At 52.4% G+C, this 21897-nt stretch overlaps 1 protein-coding gene across 4 annotated transcripts in view; it reads left to right on the forward strand.

The window, feature by feature from the left end:
- Positions 1 to 21897, forward strand: part of SLC39A11 (solute carrier family 39 member 11) — a 66705-nt gene that overhangs the window by 10245 nt on the left and 34563 nt on the right. For 3 of the 4 annotated variants that reach the window (XM_071763814.1, XM_071763817.1, XM_071763815.1), the window contains one exon: positions 8942 to 9086. In XM_071763814.1, coding sequence (XP_071619915.1) covers positions 8942 to 9086 — 145 coding nt within the window. The remainder of the gene's footprint in view (positions 1 to 8941; positions 9087 to 21897) is intronic. The other variant, XM_071763816.1, reaches the window with a different exon arrangement.

Raw genomic sequence — 21897 nt, forward strand, 5'->3', positions numbered from 1 at the left:
TGGGAGCCTTCTGCTGGGAAAGCTCCTTCCCCTGCTAGTGCTGAGTAAACAGGAGTTACCTGGGCATGGGTTTTATTAACTCATCAAATAAACCCAGCCCAGCTCTCCCTGAGGGCAGCAGCAGGAGGTTGGGGCTCTGTATGGGACTGATGCCAGGACCAGCTCCCCATCTCCTGTCCCAGGCAGGTGGCAATGGGCAGGGCTGCAAACAGGATCCCTGCTGATCCTCTGACAATCCCTTGTTCATGTCCCACTCCTTGAGGGTGGCACCCAGGAGCCCCTAAAAGTTTATTTAAAATTTTTGCCCGTGTGATCTGGGGTAGCTCTGCCTGCCCCAGCCCTGGCTTTGGGCTCTGCAATCCAGCTGCTGCTGGAGAGAGTGAAATAATTCACCAAAAAAAAAGCACAAAGCTGTAATTATACTGATTTTTAAAAGAGCATTTTAGGTTATTAATGGAGGTAGAGAATTATTTACTCCCAGAGTGCAACTTGTCAGCTGCTCTGAGTTAGAATTCTCTCTCTTGTTATGCATTAAGCATTCCAAGGAAACTTGACATTTGAAGCCCCAAAGTTGGAGGTAAAATGCCTTGAGCCAGGGTTAAATTCCTGCCTCTGCTGTGTGGCATCTCCCAGCCCTCTGCTCACCCCCAGCAGGCAGGGAGAGCTGAGTGGTGAGGTTGGAAATGTCACATGGGGCTTTTTCTCTCCTCCTTGGCTCAGCCTTTGCTGATTGAATTTCAATTACTTTTGGGGGCCTGGCTCAGAATTGTAAAAGAGGATAAATTTTCCAGAAGAAAGAGCATCCTGGAATAGCAGAACTTGCCTATACCTGGCAGAAGAGCCTGGCTGGCACTGTGGGGAGGGTTCTGGGGGTCTGACCTTTCTGCTGGTTGAATTTGGGCACTCTCTGTTTCTTACTTGAAGGTAAAGCTGTCAAATGAGCAGAAAACAGGCAGCAAGAGAGGAGGAGGTGGGTGCTGACCCACTGGACCAAAGGACCCAATGGTGGGTGCAGCCATGCTTCAGGGGTGATGGGCTCTGGGGGTGATGCCAGGGAAACTCCAAGCTCCCGCCCTTGCTGCACCTGGGGGTGCTCAGGGAAGGAACTGGGGGTCTTCTGCCTCCCTTCTCCTGTGCCTGTGGTGCTGTTTTATGGGGAAGAGCCCCTTCAGGTACTGGAAGGGGCTCCAGGAAGGCTGGGGAGGGATGTCTGAATAGTGTCTGGAGGGATGGGATGAGGGGAATGGCTTTAAACTGGCAGAGGGGAGGTTTAGGTTGGACATGAGGAAGAAATTCTTTGGTGTGAGGGTGCTGAGCCCCTGGGTGCCCAGGTTGCCCCCAGAAGCTGTGGCTGCCCCATCCCTGGCAGTGTTGGATGGGGCTTGGAGCCCCCTGGGCTGTGGGAGGGGGTGGCAGAGGATGAGCTTTGAGGTCCCTTTCACCCCAAACCATCCCCTGCCAGCCTTGCTGCCCCAGCACCCATCACCAGCTCCAGACACCTCCAGGAGGCTCCGTTCACCCACGGGTGCTCCAGGGATGGTTCCTTGGCTGCTCTCTGCTCTCAGAACCTTCCTTTGAATTCACTCGTAGCACAACCCCCAATTAAAGCCTCCACTCTGAAAAGCAAACCTAGCATTAAGATGTCAGGGAAGCAGGAGCAGGGCTGGGTGGGGAATGCCAGGGGTGGGAAGGGGGATTTCCTGGGGAGCCACCCAGACACAGACAGCTCCCCAGCTCCACCACTCTGCTGGGGGGCCTGGGGGAGCTCTGACTCCCCCTCACCTGCCTGGCTGCCCCCTCTGCTTCCAAGGGGAGCTGCAAAGAGTCACTTCTGTGGCTCTGGTGTGTTCCCTGGGGAGGAGAAGTCCCTGATGCTGAGGGGTCCCCTTCTGGGTGCCCATCCCCGTGGCTCTGGGCTTGGGGGTGCCATGGGTGGGGGTGTCAGCCAGAGATCTGCTCTCAGTCCAGCAGGACATCTGCCTGAAGGGTGACAACAGCCAGAGAGGGACACAGGGACACGCTGCTGGGGAGCTGGGGGAATTGTTTGCTCCTCTCTGCTCGACCTGCTGCCCCCCACCAACCCTCACATCCCCTTCCCACACCCCCTGACTTCCCAACCCCCTGAGCACTCACCCTGCTTGGTTCACCCTCTCCTATTAATTCAATCTGCAGTGATAGCAAATCGTTACCCAGGGGTAGATGGTGTAAAAATGAGCTGTTAATTGAGGTTTTGTTTGCTTTTTCTCTTAGCCTTGCTGCAAAGCCTTGCATAATAAAGGGCTGTAAAAATACATGTTGCCACGCTACAAATATCCAAGGTGGGAAGGGGGCAGGGAGGGAGAAGGGAAGGGAAGCTGCTCTCCATTAGGCTTTAATAAGCATGTGGAGAAAAAGCCCTTGTTAATCCCATCTGAGGCTTAGAGGTTTATTGCTAACAATTAAAATCTCATATTGGAGCGCTGACTTGATGCCCCAGAGCCCCTGTGCCCTGTCCTGCTGAGCAAGCTGAGGTGTGGGGGGCAGGTCCTTAGGATAAGGGAAATATCCCCCAGGGAAATAAATATCCCCCAGGGAAACACCTCTCAGCACCGGGCTCTGAGCTTGGCAGCAAAGAGGCAACTTTCCTCCCAGCAAACCTCTGGAGGTGCAGGAGCATCCTCCCTGCTCTGGGTGTGCTCAAAAACTTTGGAGGAATTGGACCTCTTGAAAAACAGAAATGGAGTGGTTGTGTTCCAAGGTTTCTCCAGGCCTGGTGACCCCCGACCTGTCCCCTGCTGGTGCAGAGCTGGGTTTTGTTTGTTTAAGAAGTTGGTTGGGTTTATTTGGTTATTTATTTGGGTTTCTTTGGTTATTTATTTGTTTTCCTCACGGTTTGCACGGCGAGGGTGGGGAAAATCCTCCCCTGCTTTTGTGTCTGTAGTGGCAGAGGTTACAAAAACCTCCTCCTGTCTGCCAGGGGGAGAGAACCCTCTTGCCAAACACCCCATTTTGTAACAAACCTCCTGGGTTTGCCAAGGAGCCTGGGAATTGCCTCTGCCTTCCCAGCCCTGCTGCCAGCAACATTCCTCCCTCCTGGAAAGGCCAAATCCCCAAACGTGCAGAGGAAAAATCCCTGCATTTGGTTTTAATCTGAAGGTTGCTTGGGCCAAAGGGATGGGTTGGGCTCTGCCCTGGGACTCCCTCCTTTTATCTGGGGCTTCGGGGTGAGTTTTGGTCACTTTGTCTTTCCTTGGGTCCCAGCCTTGGTGTTTCTGGAGGTGTCAGAGCAGGGGGGAGCTGGGGGGTTCTGGTGCTGTCCAGGCTCTCCCATCAGGTGCTGTGGGACCTGGCAGCCCCCAGGGCTGTCACCCCACAGGACCCCCCAGCTGTCCCCATGCTCCTGGTGACACAGCAGGAGGGGATTTATTCCTCCCCTGCTCCCTCAGCAGAGGCCAGGGATTAAAGCTGCTGTTTGCAATTTTCAAGAATTAGGAGCTATCAAAGTGGCTGATAATTAGCAGTGAATAAAATGTTCTTGCACTAATATGACATTAGTTGCAGATAAATTGATATCAGCTTTCCTTGATACTCCCTTAAGCTTCCCTGCTTGCAGTGGGTTAGGTGGGGGGGGTTTTGGTGTTGTGTTGAAGCTCTCAGGATGAGAAAGGCTTCCCCAGCCTGAGCTGATCTGATCTGCTGGAGCAGATCTGCTGTGAAAATGTGGAAATTTCCCATCTCTGGCTTGAACCTTTCCTTCCCCCTTCCCACGGCCGTGCTGCCATAGCTACCAACTCCTGCCTGCTGGGCTGGGGGAGGATGGAAGGACCAGCCAGATGGAAGATGCTCCGTGTGGGAAGCAGGGAGCTCCCAGGTCTCCCCCCATCCCTGCTGCTCCCGTGAGGTGTTGGGGGGGTTCCTCATCCTCCTGGGGAACCCGGGGTTTGTCAGGATGCTCCTGAGTTAAGTGGGTGCTGGGTTGGGTGTTTGGCTCCCAGGCTCTGCTCAGGGTCACCCTGCACCCAGCTGGAGCTGAGGAGGTTGGGGTTGCTGTAGGGGTTCTGGTTGTCACCCAGGAGTGGGTCCCCTGCAGCCCCTGTGCTGGGGAGGGAAGGGGGGGTCCTGACCCAACACATCCAGAGCTGCTTTTGGTGTGGTGGGACAAGGATGTTCTGTTGGACAAGGATGCCCCTGAGACCTGGCTGTGGGGAGCAGAACTTGGGTCTCTAAACCCCAGGAGTTGCTGCCATCCAGCAGCGGCAGGGGATGATGATCTTGAGGGTCTTTTCCAAGCAGGATGGTTCTGGGGGTCTTTGTGCCCCTTTTCCCTTTGCTGTCTCTGGTGTGGTTCTGCCTTCTCTTGCTCTGTTTGGCAGCACTTGGAGGCTTTGGGGGATGGTTCTGAGCACCCTTTGTGGGTGTACGTGCTGTGGTTCTGGTTTTGTGGCAGTTGAGGCCCAGAGGGAGAAGGGAAGAACTCCCAACACAGGAGACATCGCTGGCCCAGCTCCCCTTAGCATCCCCCAGAGGAATTGCTCCTTCCTGCCTGCCCTTTGTCAGCAACCTCCGTGTTAAAACCCAACCTGAGATGTTCCTGGAACACTTGGAGAATGTTAAAGTAAAAAAAAAAAAAAAAGTGGCTTTCTCTCTCCATGATGTGGGACTTTGTTGGGGTGGGGTTGGGGTTGTTTGCTGTCACTCCAGGGCATGCTGGGTGTCCCCAGGATGATTCCCAATTTACAGGGCCACAACCTGTCTGATCAAAGGGGTCTGAGTGCTGCTGGGGGGGCCCAGTTGTGACCCTGAGCAGCTGGACTGGGCTGTGCTGGGGAAGCAGAGAGGAGGGAGATTTCCCTGTGCTGGGTGCTGGTAACCATCACTGTGGCTGCTCCCACTTCAGCCTGGAGAAGAGGTTTTTGTATTGTGTGGCTGCACTTGAGTTGTGTGACTTGAGGGTTTCAAGCAGGGGATGCCAATGATCCTGGCTTTGAGAGGAGCTGCAGTTCAGCTCATCTTAAACATGTGTCTGCTGGCCCCATCCCTTTGTGCCAGCCCAACATTGACCAAACCTGGGCTTTTGTCCCCCAGAAGAGGTGGGGGGATGCTGTGCTGTGCTGGGGGAACTGGCTGGCTGCTTTTCTTTGGAGACTCTGAAATCCTATTCTGTGAAATCATTCAGAGAGGTGCCTGGTGGCACCCAGGCTCCCTGCAGCCTCCAGACCCCACCAGGGCTCATTCTCACCCCCCCAATGTCACCTTCTGGTGAGGGGCATCACGGAGCCTTGGGGAGGATGTCCAGCCTGCCCTGTGCTCCAGGCAGAGGTGACAGCAAAGCACTTTGCCACTGCTCACGTGGGGTTTGGGGCTCTTGCAGGCGTGGGGAAATCTGGTGCTGTGCTGGCAGAGGGGAAATGGAGAGCCTGGAGCCCTTGGGATGGTGTCCCAAAGAGGCAGGTGCCAGCCTCTTGTCCTCCATGCACGGGGGTGCTGATAACCAGGGGTACTCTCTTCCTAACCAACCCCATGGCATGGGTTTAACACAAATCTCTTTATCTTCCTCAGAAAAGCTCACTGCTTTGTTCCTGCACAGCTTTTGTCTCCTTCATCTCCATCCCTGAGGTGCTGGGCTCTGTACAGATGGGCAGTGGGTGGGTGGGTGGGTGATGCCCAGAGCTGGCTGGGGACATGGGGGGACAGCAGAGATGGGTCCCATGGTCCCCATGGTCTCACAGCATCTGCCCTTCCTCTTCTTGCTCCGTGCTGCTCTTTTCTTTCTCCTGCAGCTTTCTGGTCTCTGATCTGTTATCACTTTTTCTCTTTTAATAAGTGTGAAATGGGAGCCTCTGGGCACCATCCAAGCCTGGCTTGTTACTGTCTCTTATTCTCTTATTGTCTCTGTGTTAGCTCCTGGACAAGTTAAGATCATTTTTTTTTCTTTTTTTTTTTTTTAATAAGGTAGTAAAATTTGTGCTGTTTCTCTTCCCTGACATGGTGCTTTCTGCTGTTAGCTGGTGCATTTTGGTCTTTGTCTCCTGTGCCTCCAGGGGGTGCAGGCAGTGAGATGTTGCATGGCAGGAGCAGTGTCACCCCAATTCCCTGGCAGGCAGCACCTCCAGGTTTGGTACCAAGTGACCCACCCAAAACCAGACCATCAGGTTTTGTCATCACCATTTCTTTATTAATTTATTCTCCTTGGTTGGGTGGGTGGGGAAGAACAGATCATTTCTGAAGTGTCACCCTCTGTTTCTTTTTCAAACCGGATTCAGTTAATTCAGCAGCTTCTGTTTGGGAGGCTGGCTGGGCAGCAGGATGCATCCATGGAATCATTAAGGCTGGAAAAGCCCTCTTAAGATTGTCAAGTCAGCCCCAACACCACCATGCCCACTAAACCATGTCCCCAAGTGCCACCTGTGCACGTTTTCTGAGCACCTCCAGGGATGGTGACTCCAGGGCAGCCTTTTCCAATGCTCAACCACTCTTTCAGTGAAGATTTTTTCCCCATTTTTCTAAAATCTTTTTCTAAGATTTTTTCCCCATTTTAGACCACCATTCTGGTGGTCTAAAAGCCACCAGCTGCCACCTCCTCCCTGCCTCACCCCTTTGCCCTGCAGCACCAGGATGCTCCCACGCATCCCGGGCTGATGGATACAAGAGAAGGGCACTCTGCTTCCACGCAGATTAATTCAGGATTCCTGCAGCTTTTGGGTAACAAAAGCAGGATCTGCACATTTAGGGGGGTGCTGCATGGGGTGGGGTTCTCCTCTGCCTTCACCTCCAGGGCTGTGACAATCTGATGATGTCCTTGCTGCTGTGGCTCCATCAGCAGAGCCCAGCACGGTGGGGACTCCCGCATCCCGGAATAGTTTTCCTCCAAGCTCCACAGGTTTTCCTGTCCAAGTCTTGTCATTGCATCAGGCTCTTTGAAATAATCAGCCCCCGTGGTTATTTCAGTGAAACGCTAATTAGTGCCATGAACTAATTAATGTGGGTTGACTTCCCTCTTCTCTTTCTAATGTTTTTTTAACCCACTGACACGTTCCAATTACGGGACTCATGCAGGGACTGGACTGGAATGACTCAGAGCAATCACAGTTGGAATAAATCATGTGCTTTACTGAAGGTCACCAATATTTTTTCAAATTGCCAGCCCTGTGTATCTGTGCCTGCCAACAGAGCTGACCTGACCTCACCATCAGCATCTGGAATATCCTCACGTTTGCCTCCCTTCCCGTGCCTGGGTACCAGGTCAGGAGGAATTTGATGTGCCCAGCAAACAGCCCTGGGGAGGCTTCTCAGCTCGTGCAGCCCTTGAGGCAAGGGGCTTGACTTTGCAGGGGCCTGGCTGTGCATCTCTAGCTGTCTGGTGGTGCTCGAGGGCATGGATTGGATGTTACCTGCCTGCTCCTGCTCAGACAGGTGATTTCTTTTCCCTTTGGCTGTTGTTTCCCCTCTCAGCCCCTTCCTGCCTCATCGGGGCCGGGTGGTGATGCTGAAGTTCCCTTCTCCCCTCACTTGTGTCCTGTCATCCAGGATTTGCTGGGAAACCTTTCTGTTCCTGCCTTCCTGGTGCTGGTGGGTGTGGGGGGGTGTAAAACCAGCACCTCCTGGGTGCATCTGGTGATGCTGGGTGAAGGGAGGTGAGAGCACCCTGATTAAACTGCAGCAGGCAGCAGGTAGCAAATGTGTCATTAGTATTAATGGCACGGGGCAGGCTGTGCTGCTCAGACATGGGAGCATTGAGTTATTCATCTTTAACCTTTATTTTTGTTTCAGGTCACCTTACCCATCAAGTCTCTCGTTAGCAGCTCTGCCTCTCGTGTTCATGTTTGGTTGTTCTGCTGCCATCAACCCCACAACCAAACCACCAAACCCATGTTCCTGGCTGGTGGCACTGGGGGCAGCCTGACTGGTTCCCCAGGGCAGGGACTTGGGGTCCTGCTCCCCATCTTTTGGGTAGAGCTGGTTGGGACATTCCCTTCTCTGACCCCAGGTTTCCTGCCTCTTTTGTGGCTGTTGTGGGTTTGAGCAGCCTGGGGACAGCCAGAGATACCAACTTCCCTGCCACGTGTCCAGCACTGTGTGGAAAGGCAGAAACAGTGTCTGCCAGTTTTGAGAGTGGGTTTTTTTGTTTTGTTTCATTTTTTTTGCTTTTTTTTAAACTTTGGCCAAGGCAGAGAAAAATCCTGGCACGTCCTTGAGTTGTGTCTGGGTTTGTGTCTGGTTTCTGCAAGCCATGTCCAGGTTGGCAGGAGCTGCTGGTGGGATAAGTGTGGTCCCTCTTGCCTCAGGGTGTTTGCTTGGGTTCCCGTCAGAGGGCTGGATGGTGTTGGTTTTGGCTGTCCCTCCCTGCTTTCTGGAGGGTACAAATGATGCAGGAGCATATTCCAAGTCAGTCTGAGATTTTATGGGGTCCTCTGGAGGGGTGTCACAGGGTGGCTGTGGACACGGTGTCTCATTTGATGCCCAGATGGGTTCCATTTGGACCAAACTGTTTCCCTTGCCAGTTCAATCCTCCCAGCAATCCCACCTCCTGCACAGGTCCCACCCAGGAGCTGGGAGTGGCCCAGCAGTGATTCTCCCTCCTTGCCTGCTCCAGGGTGACTCTGGGGGGAGCTGGGTTTATGGAATTGCATTTCTTTGTCTTTGTGGGATTGCATTTCTTGCTCCCAATGCACCTGAATTTTGGCTTTCCCTCATTTGCCCCGTGCTTCCTGGGCCCCAGCTCTTGTTAACCAACTTGGTGATGTTTCTGCTGGAAATGCACATCCAGACCCAAACAGCTGAGCAGTCTGCAGAGAGAGGGGAACCCAAGAGACCCATCCCCACGGAACTGTGAGAACCTGCTGGGATGCTCTGGTTGTCTTCCCAACAGCACAGAAACCAGAGCGGCCCTCGAGGACAGGGCTTGGGAGAAGGCTGAAGGAGAGGTGTAGGAAACCCCTAAACTTTCCCTCTTGCCTTGCAGGGTTTCAGTGGACCTCCCCACGCAGCCTTTGCCTTGAGCTGCGACCAGCGAGCGGTGAAAGAAAAATCTGAGCAGGAAGCTTTGCAGCCCTGGGACCACAGGAGCGAGTTGTCCATCCCCATAGGTAGAGCTGGGCTCCATCCAGGCAAGCATCCTCTCATATACCAACCACTGAGTGCAGGGGGAAAAAAAAAAACCTCTTAATGAGGCACCTGGGCTGTCAGGGATGTGATTGAAATGAGACTGGTCCTGACACAGAGATCCCCCTCTGGCTTTGCCTCTCTGCTTGGCTCTTAATCCAAGGGTCTTGGCTTCTGTTCCTGCTTCAGTTCTCCAAACCACTTGCACGTCTGCCTGGGATTTGTTGATAATTGGATATCTCACCCCCCAGGGGGTGGAATCATCAGCTGAGCTCAGGGTGGGTTTAATTTGTAGTGTGGGCACAGTGGGTGCTGGCCCTGCCCTGGCCAGGGTGCCCCTTGGTAACCCCCCTGCTCACAGACTGGGACAAGCAGGGATGTTGTTACTCCTGATTTGGGGTTAATAGAGTGGCAGCTGCCAAGGTGGGGACTAAAATGTCATCTGGGCAGCTGTTTCCCTCCTTCCATAGATTTTTAAGGCAGGGACTTCTCAGGCAAGGTGGGGGAACCTCACTGGGCTTCCCCAGCAGGACAGGGAGTGGTGGTGCCCCCCTGACACCCATCTGCTGGGGATGGGTCCTCTGAGGTAACACAGTTTTATTCAGGCAAAAAAAAAAAAAAAAAAAAAAAAAAAAAAAAAAAATATATATATATATATATATATATATATATATATATAATGGAGTGAATTAATCTTATTTCTCCTCTGCCTTTTCTTGGTTGGAGAGAAACTGAACTGAGGGTTTACAGTGGCTTGGGTACAACTGGGAGCAGATTCAGATGGAGAAACAATTCTTTAGTGCTGGGCTCTTCAATCAGTAAATCTGTTAAGTGCTTTGCTTAATTGCATCTTTCATAAAGTGTTTCAAATCCAGGGGTTTTCTCAGGGCTTCAAATACCAGCTTGGATTTTTCCAAAGAGATGGGAGGAGGTTTTGTGCTGGGCTTTGGATTCTCAGAGTCTTTTAGCTCTTGGAGCAAGAGCAAAGCTTGCAGACTGCTCCAGCCCCTGCAGGCTCTATATTGGTGCAAGGTTTTCCTTATTTTTGGGGAAACTTTATGTCCCAGGTGCAGTTTAAATTTTGCATTCAAGGAGGGGAAAAAAAAAAAAAAGTAAGCAGCCCTGCAATTTTCAGAAACTTAAACTGCTGGGGTTTTATATTCCTCTTTTAGTTGCAAAACATAACAGTGCAAGTGGTTTTGAGAATAGAAAATTTCCATTAGACTTCATTGTTTTTTCCTCTCTCTGGGGAAATGGTAGTAAGGATCTACAAAACATTAATTCTTTTATTGTCTCTTGCTTTTTTTGTTGCCTGGTGTTGTTTTTTTTTTCTTTCTTGCTCAAGTGAACTCAGTATTTTCACAAGATACCTCAAGCCTTCCAAAAAATCAGCTTTTCCCCAGCCCTGGGTACTGCTTGGCTGTGCCCTGGGAACACAATGGGTGTCTGCAAAGTCTAAAGGGTACCAAGTGGAACATTTCAGACTTCATCACAGTTGAATCGTTGACCCTTCCTTCACATTTTCATGTTTTAAAAGGGCTAAAGCTGTGAAAATGTGAAAAACCCCTCCCAAAGCCCAGGAGTGCTCTGCAGTTCTTCCCTGCTGGGGAGGGGGGGAGGTGGCTGCAGAACCTCTGAGCTTGCAGGGGCTCTGCCTGGCGAGGTCTTTGCTGTTCCGAGGTGGGAATGAGGATTTCCTGGGGTTGTCAGAGCCTGGAGCAGAAGGGGCTGTGCTGTCCCACGGGGCTGGTGGCATCCTTGGAGTGAGAAGATTCCTCTTAGAGGTGCAGGAAGGGAGCTGGAGGAAACTCATCCGTGGGGTCTATCCCTCATCTGCTCTGTTGGGAGAAAAAGAAAAAATCTTATTCTGCTCTTTCTCCCTGTCAGCAGCACGTTGGGCTGGCTCTGTGCTTCCAGTCCCTTGGTTTCCCATCCCTTGCAAGCTGTTAGTAAGGAGTGAGGAAGGTGTTAGTAAGGAGTGAGGAAGGTGTTAGTAAGGAGTGAGGAAGGTGTTAGTAAGGAGTGAGGAAGCAGGGCAGCATCTGGATGGGGCTGGGGCTCTGCTCCCCTCATCCTCTCTCCTCTCCATCAGCATCAATGCTGAATCCAAGGAGGATCCTGGTGGGAGCTGCTGGCTGGGAGGAGTAAGGCACACGTGGGGTGGATTGGGTCTGACTTGCAGTGAAAAGTCTGTGTCTAGACAGGGTGGTGTGAGTGGGATAATCACTAGGATTTAATTACTACAAATGAAAGAGAACCCAGCCTTGTCTTTCCTGCTCCTGGGTAGGCAGGGGATGGGATCCCTGTTTCTCTGCCTCCCTTGGAGCAGTTGGGATCAAGCTGAGGAGTTTTTTGCTCCTCTGGGGGCAGGTGAAGCCCCCCTGGGGCTGGGGAGAGACCTGGGGGGCTGTGTCCTCCCTGCTGGGGGGGGGTTATGGGCTGCCCTGGTCCCTCCATCCCCCCTGGTGCCCCCAGGGCTGGGGCAGCTCCCCCTGCCTGGCTCTGCAGATGGGAAAACCAAGGGAGGGGGAATAATTTGGGCAGGATCAGGGCAGAATATGGGGCTGGAAGTGGGGGAGAGTTGAGGGCTGAAATCCTAGCTACGTGTTCGTGTTCTGGGGTTGTTCTGGGAAAGGATTTGTTGTGCAGCATCACATCTGGAAACCTGAGCTGGGACTCATGCTCCTCCAGAGTGTACATTGAGCAGCCAGGCAGGGCCCTTCCTCCTCCTGCCCCTCTGATCAAGGATTCTCATCACTCCTGATCAGCTTCACCCAGCTGGGGGGCACAAGATTCCCCAGCAAATCCTCTGCTCCCCCTCTGCCATCCTCCCTGGCCCCAGTGCAGGGGGGGGATGCTGTGTCCAAGGAGAAGCTTCCTGGGTGCTCTGGGGCAGAGAAATTCCCAGCAATGGGGCTGGAAAGGGCGTGGGGTAAAATCCCAAACATTTAGAGCTCATCTGGGAGCATCCTCAGCAGAGCCCCAGCCCTGGGGGGGTCAGGAGCAGCATTTTCCCAGCTGGCTGCTGACCCAAGCCCCAGATCAATCTCTGCTGAAGTTCTCTGCCCATGCCAGAGCTGGGGAGGGCTGTGCCAAGGGCTGTGATGTGCTGCTGGCATCACTGATATTATTCAGGGGGATTCAGGGCTTGGTTTAACGACTTGATTGACTTTTGGTGGGGTGTGACTGAGGATCTGGGGCTGTGACATTCCTGCAGTGCTGCTCAGTCAGTGGATCCAGATTGGGCTCAGTAATTGAGAAAAGGTACTGGTGTCTGCAGCAGTGTACTTAAGAGATGAAATTTCATTAAACTTGTTACTCAAATGAACCGTGGGATTTAGAGGCACAGTAGAGAAACCTCACTATGTGGAATTTGGAAAAAAAAAAAAAAATTCTGAAATTTGAGCTGCTGCATCAAAGCAGCTGCAGAGGCTCAGGGGGTGATGTGGGCTGGGGGCACCACCAGGACCAGACCTGGGGTGGGTCCGTCCTGCTGTGTCCCTCAAAGACCCCCTGGGCCTATTTCAGCAGCATCACCCAGCTGCTTCTCAGATTTTCTGCCTCCTTCCTCAGGCTGTAATTTTTTTTTGTTTTCTGGGGGGCTAAAAGCAGCCCTCTGGTTTGTTCTCCTTTGCTCTTGGTGTTCTCAGTGTCTCCCTGTGCTCTGCTTCCCAAAATATGTGTAGAACCACCTGAGATGTCCTTGCCCTGGGCTCAATCCTGCCCTCCTGAGCTTCCCAGAGCCTGCAGTAAATAAAGCCCCAGCTCAGCTGGAAGGTTTTCAGACCACTTGAAGAGGAGAAGCTCTGAGTTGGAAGGGTGTCAGGCACTTGGAAGAGGAGAATTTAGGAGCTGGAAGGGTGTCAGAGGTTGGGAGCACTTGAGGAACAGCTAAGCCTGGGGTGAGCTTTGGTCTCTTTGAGCTGCACAGTGAGTGTGAGAGAGCTGATTTCTGTGCCCAGAGAGGCAGGAGCTGCCCCTACACCCACTGCTTGGGGAGGGAGAAGTTCTGTGCAGAGAGGGAACACTCAGCCCTCTCACATCTGTCCTTGGGAATTGTGCTCCTGGCATCTTCTCCTGCTCCTCTTGGCCCGGGGTGTCATTCAGGCATCCTCCTGCCCTGGCCTTCATCCAGGGACCTGGCCAGAAGGTTTGGGGTCAGCAAGAGGCTCCCCTCCTGTAATTCTGCTCAGCCCTTAGAGCTGCCCCTGTGCTCAGCCCTGGGGAGGCCACAGCTTGAGTCCTGTGTCCAGTTCTGGGCCCCTCAGCTCAGGAAGGAGATTGAGGTGCTGGAGCAGGTCCAAAGGAGGCAACTGGGCTGGTGAAGGGATCCAGCACAGATCCTATGAGGAGAGGCTGAGGGAGCTGGGGGTGTTGAGGCTGGAGAAGAGGAGGCTCAGGGGAGACCTCATCACTCTCTCCAACTCCCTGAAAGGAGGTTGGAGCCAGGGGGGGGTTGGGCTCTTTTCCCAGGCAACTCTCAGCAAGACAAGAGGGCACAAGAGGTCTCAAGTTGTGCCAGGGGAGGTTTAGGTTGGACATTAGAAAGAATTTCTTTCTGGAGAGGGTGCTCAGCCATTGGAATGGGCTGCCCAGGGAAGGGGTGGATTCTCCATCCCTGGAGATATTTCAAAAGAGCCTGGATGTGGCACTCAGTGCCATGGGCTGGGAACCACGGGGGGAGTGGAGCAAGGGTTGGACTTGATGAGCTCTGAGGTCCCTTCCAACCCAGCCAGTTCTAGGATTCTATGATTTCCATCATCTCCCTTTGAAAAGGGGGGGCCCTGGGGGTGGCACCTCAGCTTTCCCCTGAGGAACATCACCCAAGCCCTGCCTGTCCCCAGTGCTTGTCCTGCAGCTCAGGAGCTGGGACCTGCCTGGGAATCCTTTCCTCAGCCCACTGCCACACGAGTGGGATTTGGGAGGAACCCCCCCTGTGCAGCTGTGCTCAGGAACACCTCACAGCTCAGGGTTATTGCACTGAACCCACAGCCAGGAGCATTGCCTCAGGCTGGCCTCTTGGTTTCGCTTCATTCAATAAGCACAGGAATTATTTTTTTGTTTTGTTTTTTGGTTGTTTTTTGGTTGTTTTTTTTTCGAGCCATGGTCCATCAGTTGAACAGGGATGGGAATGATTTTTAGCCACCCTAAGGGTGCTTTGGAGGAGGGAAATGGGAATCAGGCTCTGTGCATCAGAGCAGCAGGATGAGCTGAGGAGGTGCTGGGGCAGGGAGCAGGAGGGCTGGGAAGGCAGCAGGAATGCTGGGGAGGGAGGGGAACACACTGCAGGTTAAAAGAACTGCTGGGAAAGCAATTCCAAACTGGAGTTAGGGAAGGGTGCTGAGGTCCCCAGCCCCAGCACATCTCTGCAGAGCAGTTTGACCACAATATGGAGACAGATACATAGATATAGATATTTGTCTATGTATCTATTTCTGAATATATATATATATTTATATACATATATATTAATTTGCTATGTGGTTCTGATGGTGCTTTTGGGGTTTTGCTCTTGCAGACCAGTTTGGCCCCAGTTTATCTCCCAGCTGAGCAGTCAGGGAAGCTGCTGGGGGCAGAGCTCATCCTCCTTGGGAACCTTTTTTTCCCTTCTGAAGGCAGTGGGTTCCTTTTCCTTGTCCACTGCTTCTGATGGGATTTGTGCTTCTGATTTCTTTCTCATCTGATTTCAATTTCATCCCATTTCCATTCCAGACCACTGTGTTCTGAGACAGTTGTTCATCCCCAGGTATCTCTTTTATTTTTTTTTTCCCCCATGGTATATGACACAGGATGATGGAAAATGCCTTTTCACTAAAAATCAATGTTTTATTTTCTCCCTTCCCCCACCAGGAAGAAGTATTGACTGTACAGATAAAAGCCACATTTAGACTCTAATTGCTCTTTAAATCAGTGGGGCTCGTGGGTTAAGGTTATAATTGCTCTTTAAAACAGTGCAGGGCTTGTGGCACGTGTCCTGACTCCAGTGTCCACCTGGGCTGGGTGGTGGGGACTGGTGGCAGCAGGGCAGGACCCGCTGCTGGCTCTGAGCATCTCAGCCACTGCAGGGATGGAGAGGTTTGGCCAGCAGCTTGGGAGCTCAGCAGAAAAAAAAAGTCTTTAATTTTATTTTTTTTTCTTTTTCCTTGCTCCTTTCTCATCTGTACTTCTTGTCAGCTTCAACCAAGTCTCTATTTTTTTTGTTTTTGGTTTTGTTTTTGTTTTTTTTTTTAACTGTGCCATCTGCAAGTCCTAAAGCTCAAGCATATTCATGGCCACATCTCCACGGAGTGGCCAAGCACTTGCCCTGGGATTCCCATTTTCCTTTCCTGGGGAGGGGGGAAGCCAAGCAGGTGATGCCCCCCCAGCATCAGTGCTAACTCAGGCTCAGGGGGCTGGGGGGAAGCCAAGCTGAGGCTGCTTCTCTGCAAAGCCCTGAGCTGTGTCTGGGGCAGCAGATGGTGTGAGCTGCCTTCAACTCAGCTCTGAATAGCACTGAATCCACAATTACCCAGCATTAAAGTGCTGCTTATTTATTTATTTTACAGCCCATGGGCAGCTTTACTCTTTGTGCATGGGGCTCCAGCTGTGGGAGTTTACGGCATCCACAGGATTTAAAAATAATCAGTGAAATATTAGTTGGGCTCTATCCACCCAGGAACCCCTCTGCAGGGTGCAGGCAGGGGCTGGAATCCCATCCCAGGGAGGTGCAATTTGTAGAGTAACGTTTTAAAAATCTTTTTGTAGTTGCACACCCTTTTCCAGGTGGACCCTGGCAGCTTTCCCAGCGTGTGTTGAGGTGGCTGACACGTTTGACTCTTAATATTTCATTATTCATGAATATTTGATATGCAGAGGAGCCCTCAGAGTCGCAGCCGTGCCGGGCTCAGGGGCATTGGCTCTGCCGGGGAAGGTTCATTGCTGCCAGGTGTGAGAGCCCTGCTAAACAGCCAGAATCTTCTGCACCACGTCAGGTTTTTTCCTGCTTTGCTTCTGGAGTTGGTCTTTGGGAAGAGCAGGACTGGTCCCAGCATCACCTCTGCATGTGGCAGGCACGGGGCTCCTCTGTGCAGGGCTCAGGAATCCCTTCAGCTGGGGTCAGGAGTTGTTTGGGAGGCTCCGTGCTGGGTGCTCTGCCATGAAGAGGCAGAAAAGGCTGTTTAAAATAATCCCTTATTGAAATGCTAGAGGCAAATGGAAGAAATGGATTTTCTTTCTTTTCTCCCTGTACGTGTGTGTGGTTCCCAGCTGCCTTCCCTCTGCCTGAGTCATCCCCAGCTTCCCACCCCAGGCATGGGGAGATCGATTGCCTCTGGATTCCAAGGAGGAGAGGAAAAAACAAGAGCCCAGCTCCCTCCCATCACAAACACCAGTGGTGCTTCACATCCCTTTTGCTTTTAGAAATTGATTTTTGAGAGGCACTCGCTGCCCTCCTGCAGCTCCAGGTCTCTGTGCCAGGGGAGATGTGGTCCTGTGGGTCTTAAAAATGTTGAGGAGCCAGAGACCTCCTGGAGCATCTGAGCTGAGCCCTGGCTGCTGGTGAGGAGGAGGAGGATGATGGGCACAGCTCTGTGCTCTGCAGATGTGGTCAGGAGCTGGCACAGCCTTGCTGCAGGGTGAGGGATGAGCACGGGGACATCCCGGGCTGGGTTGGGATGTCCTGAGCCATTCTGGAGCTGGAGGCTGGAGCCAGGCACCCTGTTTCTACTTCAGCTCTTTGCTAGAGACAGTTTTCATTTATGAGGAATTCATCCCAGATCCATAAATCAGAATTTATTGAAGGAAAGGAGGTCAGACCCTCAGTGCAGTGTCTCGGCTTGGGACTGCTGCTGACTCCTTCATTTCATGCAGGCTGAGCCCTGGGTTTGCTTTGCTGATTTTACCCTGAGGAGTACCTGAAATAGGAGAATTAAAAATTTAGTAGCAGGCTGGGTGGTGCTGTCACACAGGAGGAGAAGCCTGGGATCCTTCAGAAACATGGGAAGGTGGCTCTGGCTCTGGGCACCCAGGGGTTGGGCAAAAATCCAATCCCTGTGTCCCTTCAGGAGGAATCATAGAAGTGTCACTTAGAATCCTAGAATTGGCTGGGTTGGAAGGGACCTCAGAGCTCATCAAGTCCAACCCTTGCTCCACTCCCCCCGTGGTTCCCAGCCCATGGCACTGAGTGCCACATCCAGGCTCTTTTTAAATATCTCCAGGGATGGAGAATCCACCCCTTCCCTGGGCAGCCCATTCCAATGGCTGAGCACCCTCTCCCTAAAGAAATTCTTTCTCATGTCCAACCTAAACCTCCCCTGGCACAACTTGAGACCTCTTGTGCCCTCTTGTCTTGCTGAGCGTTGCCTGGGATTGATTTTGTGAGTCCAAGGGCTGAGGTGCTGAGCACAAAGGAGCATTTGGTTTATTTTCCCTCAGCAATTGATTATTTATTCATTTGGGTTTTCAGAGCAGGAGCAGAACCCCTTTTCCCAAGGATGTGCTCAGGCTGCCCGGCTGCTCCAGTGGCAGCTCCCGAGGGATGGGTCCCTGTCCCTCCCTCTGGGATCAGGTTGGGAACCCAGATGTGTCCCTCCAGATGTGGTCTGAGCCCAGAGCAGATGAGGGAAGAGGTGAAGGTCCCTCCTCTGACCTCTGCACCCCAGGATTTAACAAGTTGTTGCTTTATAATTTCTCTTAAGTATCCCCTGCCCCTCACCTGCAAACAAAAGGTGATAATTTGGGAAAGTTGCTGCTTGGGAAAGGGTTGGGTTTGGATCAGGGCAGTTCCTGCCCCTGGAGCCTCTGGGGGCATCGCTCCCTTGTGCTGCTTCCAGCTCCAGTTGAACCTCTGGGCATTTTATTCGTTGCTTTATTTATTTGTTTTTCCCCAAACAAATTTAATTAATTTGTGACGAGGATTTTTCCAGCCGAGCCACCGTGTCCTTTCAGAGCAAAAGGGGAGCAGGTGGATGTGCTGGAGTGGCAGAATAAGGGAGGTGATGGAGAGCAGGAACTGAGCAGCTCTGATTGCTCCTCTCTGCTTTAGTGGCTTGCAGAGCAGGCGACAGCAGCCACCCAGCTGCTCTGCTCCCCGGGATGCCAACAGCCAGGTTTGGTTTCTGCTCTGGGGATTTCCATAATTTCCTTCAGCTCTAATTAAACAAAATTTAAAAAAGAATAAAATCTAGGAGAGAAGGATGGGGAGAGGATGAGCTGGGGCATGGTGGCTGTGAGTGGCTGGAAATGTGGGTGCATGCAGAGGGCAGATGGTGCCAGGTGACTCCTTTGCAGATGTGGCCCTGGGGTGCCAGCACTGCCCCTTTGGGGACAGCAGGAGGTGGCTCTGGTGCCACCACCCAGGGCTGCCCTGGGGCTGTTTGGAGGAGGCTCAGCAGGAGCTCCATCCCCCTCCTGCCCCCACGGCTGCAAAATCATCCTCGGAGCCCTGTGCCTGCTCCCTTAATTGCTCCTGATAAAAATTCCTGTTTTCTTTTTAAGCAGCTAATGAGGTTACTTATTTATTTATTTCAAGTTCCTTCAGAGATTCACTGCATCTGATCTTGCTCAGATCAGAAGCTGCTCCCTGCCAGGGATCAGAGCTCAGCCCTCTGAAATGAAGTGATGAAATTAACTCCAGCGTGTAACGTTGGAGCATCAGATGGTTCAGCAGTGCACTTTATCTTCTGGGAGCTCTTTAAAGAGCTCTTGGAAGTTAGCACGAATTACTTGGCTTAAAAGGACCTGGTGCTTGTAATTCCATTTAACTTCGTGCTCTAACTCTCGCCCAAGAAATTAATCTTTAAATGCTGCAGAGCTCAGGCAGGAAGGGGTTTGGCAGTCCTGCTGCCTTCTGTCACCCCACTGGCTGTGGCATTGCTGGTGCCACCTCTCCTCTGTCACTCAGGGTTCTGGTCCTTCACTGGGAAGCAGCCTTGGTGGCAGCCTGTGTTTTTCCAGGGAGATTTCCTGACTGTTTTTGGGGCAGGAGGATGGGGGTGATGGGGTGCTGGGGTTCATCACTGACAGGTACAGCCAGACCCTCCTGGCAGAAGCTGCTGTGGCGTCAGTGAACAGGGGGTTTGGTGTCTGTGAGAGTCAATCCCTGGAGGAAAAAGGCTCTGGTTTAATGCATCCAGTTGAGATTTCCAGAGGGCTGGTTTGCCCAGGCCAACCCCTGCTGTTCCTTCCCTTTACTGTGCTTCTTTCCCTGCATTGTGGGGTTAATTTTCCCATGCAAAAATCCCACCCCAATACCTGCTGGCAGCAATCTGGGCTGCCAGGAGCATTCCCTAGTGCAGGAATTACACGGCAGCTTAAAGGCTGCCCAGCAGCAGGAGCTGGAGTGGGGCAGGGGGAAGATTGATGTGCTGGGGACCTGCCCAGGCATCATTTCTCAGGATAAATGCAGCTCCCTGTCAGCATCCAGAGAGCTGGGGCAGGAATTCCATGTGAGACTCCATGATGGATCATTGGAGCAGCTGGGGGGGGGAAGTTTATGCATTAGGATCAGGGTTTGGGGGGCACAGAGGTGACCCTTGCAAAGAGGCTGGGAAGGGAGATGCTGCAGAGCCATTGGGGGGGATGGGATGGGATGGGATGGGATGGGATGGGGGGGAGATGCTGGGACTCTTTTCTGGGTTGTTGTTGGGATGATGTTTGAGCTGGGGTGAGGATGTTTGAGCTGGGATGATGATGTTTGAGCTGGGGTGAGGATGTTTGAGCTGGGGTTTGGGGCACAGGCTCCTGTCTGCTCTTTGGTAACGGGGTGAAGGAGGGAGCTGGCTGGGCTGGTGCCAGTGCTGGGCAGGCTGCAGGCTCCAGAGTCCTCCTGACTCCAAATTTCAGATGGATCCCAGCAATAATCATGTGTCTGAGAGCAAGTGGTAGTCAGTCATGCTGAATTAAACACCCTTTTATGAAAGCCTCCTGTGCACGCTTGGCTAAAGGAAGGCTCCTAATAGACAGTGAGTCATGACACTCCATTTATCTCCCTTGCTGAAAGCCTGAGCAGATGCAGGGACCTCTTTTATCTGCCAGAAACGTTGGAAAATGAATTTGTTACGTCTGGGGGGGCTGGGGGCTGAGCTGATGCCAGCAGGCTGGGGCTGCAGAGGGATGGCACAGGTGTCCTGCTCCTGTCCCTGTCACACTGCCTGGAAGGGTTGGTGGCACTGGGCTCTCCTGGGGCAGCCCACGCTCTCTGCTGGAGCAGACTCAGCTTGTGCTGGTGGTAAGGAAATGTTGTTTTTAAAAACCCATCCTTCCTCTGACTGTAGCTGGGCAACTCCAAGGAGCTCCTGTTTTCAGCAGGTTTGTTCTCTCTGTGCCAGCATTCCAGAGGTTGGGTTTTCCTTGGTTTTGGGGACTCGTTCCTTAAGGGAAAACCTTTTTCCTTGGCAGAGTCATTTCCAGCTCCTCTGTGGTCGGGGCTGTCAGACCAGATCCTGCTCCCTGGGGTTTCTTCCTGCTCCCCTCTGCCTGCCTGGGTGCCTGTGGCTCTCCCTGTACCTGTCAGTGAAGGGGGAGCACTTAATCCCCTAAGAGGTGCTGTGCTTAATTACTCACAGCAATTAAAACCTCTTCTGGAGGTGTCAGATAAGAGCAGTGTGCCTGTGGGGAACAGATGCTCCATAGCATCCATCTGCTCTTTAGCATCCAGGCCCTTCTGTGCTCCCTGAAATTCCTGCTGCAGTGGGAAAAGCAGGACAGGGAAAAGGGAACATGGGGAATTCTAGGAAGAGAGGAGCCCCCGTCAAGGGGATGTGCAGGGGAACGGTGCTGTGGGCACATCAGATGAGCTGTGGTGCCTCTGGTGCTGCCAGAGGAGGAATCCAGGGGAATGGAAGCACGGATGGGATCCATGTGCCAGGGGGATGAAGCCCAACGCCACCCAGCATTTGTTCCATCTGCTTCAAGTTAATGAAGCATCAGAGGTTTGTGGAGACGAGCGGAGCCAGGCAGGGGCTTGGGTTTGCAGAGTGAGCTGGTAGCATCACGTTTGTGGTGTTCCTGTCAAGGGCTTGGATTGACAAGCAGGCCTTTGGGAATCTTAGAAATTTTCCAGCTAATTTGGATTTTTCTCAGCCACGAGGGCAGAGAATTTAACAAGCAATTATTTCCCGTGCCTCGGGAAGGGATCCCAAGGACTCGCGTTAGTGTTTTCTTCTGCAAATGGTTCCCTCTTCCCTACCCCAGCCCCAGATGAGGGCTCAGACCCAGCTTGTGCAGCTCTCCTGGATTTCATGGAGCAGCTGTGATGCCTGATCCAGCTTTCCAGCTGCAGAGAGGCAGGTGCTGGCAGGAGCAAGGTGCTGACGTGGGGCTCAGAGGAGCCCCGAGGAATTTGGCAGCGGGTTTGCTGGTGCCTGCTCTTAGGGGTGCAGTTGTAATGGATATCATAGAAACAAATGAGAGAGACAGAGACATGGAAATAAGAGTATTTGATGGGTTGGTTTTTTTTTTGTTTTTTTTTTTTTCCTTCGCTGCGTTCCCACGCACATCAAAACTGAACAATTTTTACAGATAGCCAGCGAGCAGTGGTTAATCATGGATTTTAATAAGTCTGTTGTGCAGCCAGGCTTGGAGCTGTCTCCCCTTCCCTTCTCCCACACTTTAGGGATGGAAGCTGACATGTTTACAAGTGAATTTTTATAAATTCAGCCCTTGCAAGTTAACTGGGAGGAAGAAACCCCAGGCAGGACTGGTGTTACTGTGAGAGCCCGGAGATCCCTCCCGCAGCCACCGCTGGGTCCAGATCCCTTTTGGTGAGGCAGGGTCTTGTTGCAACAGTTTGATGGGAAAATTTATTTGGGGACAAGATGGAGGATTTTGGAGCTGTAA

This window comes from Heliangelus exortis, chromosome 20, assembly GCF_036169615.1.
Source record: "Heliangelus exortis chromosome 20, bHelExo1.hap1, whole genome shotgun sequence".
Taxonomy (NCBI): Eukaryota; Metazoa; Chordata; class Aves; order Apodiformes; family Trochilidae; genus Heliangelus; species Heliangelus exortis.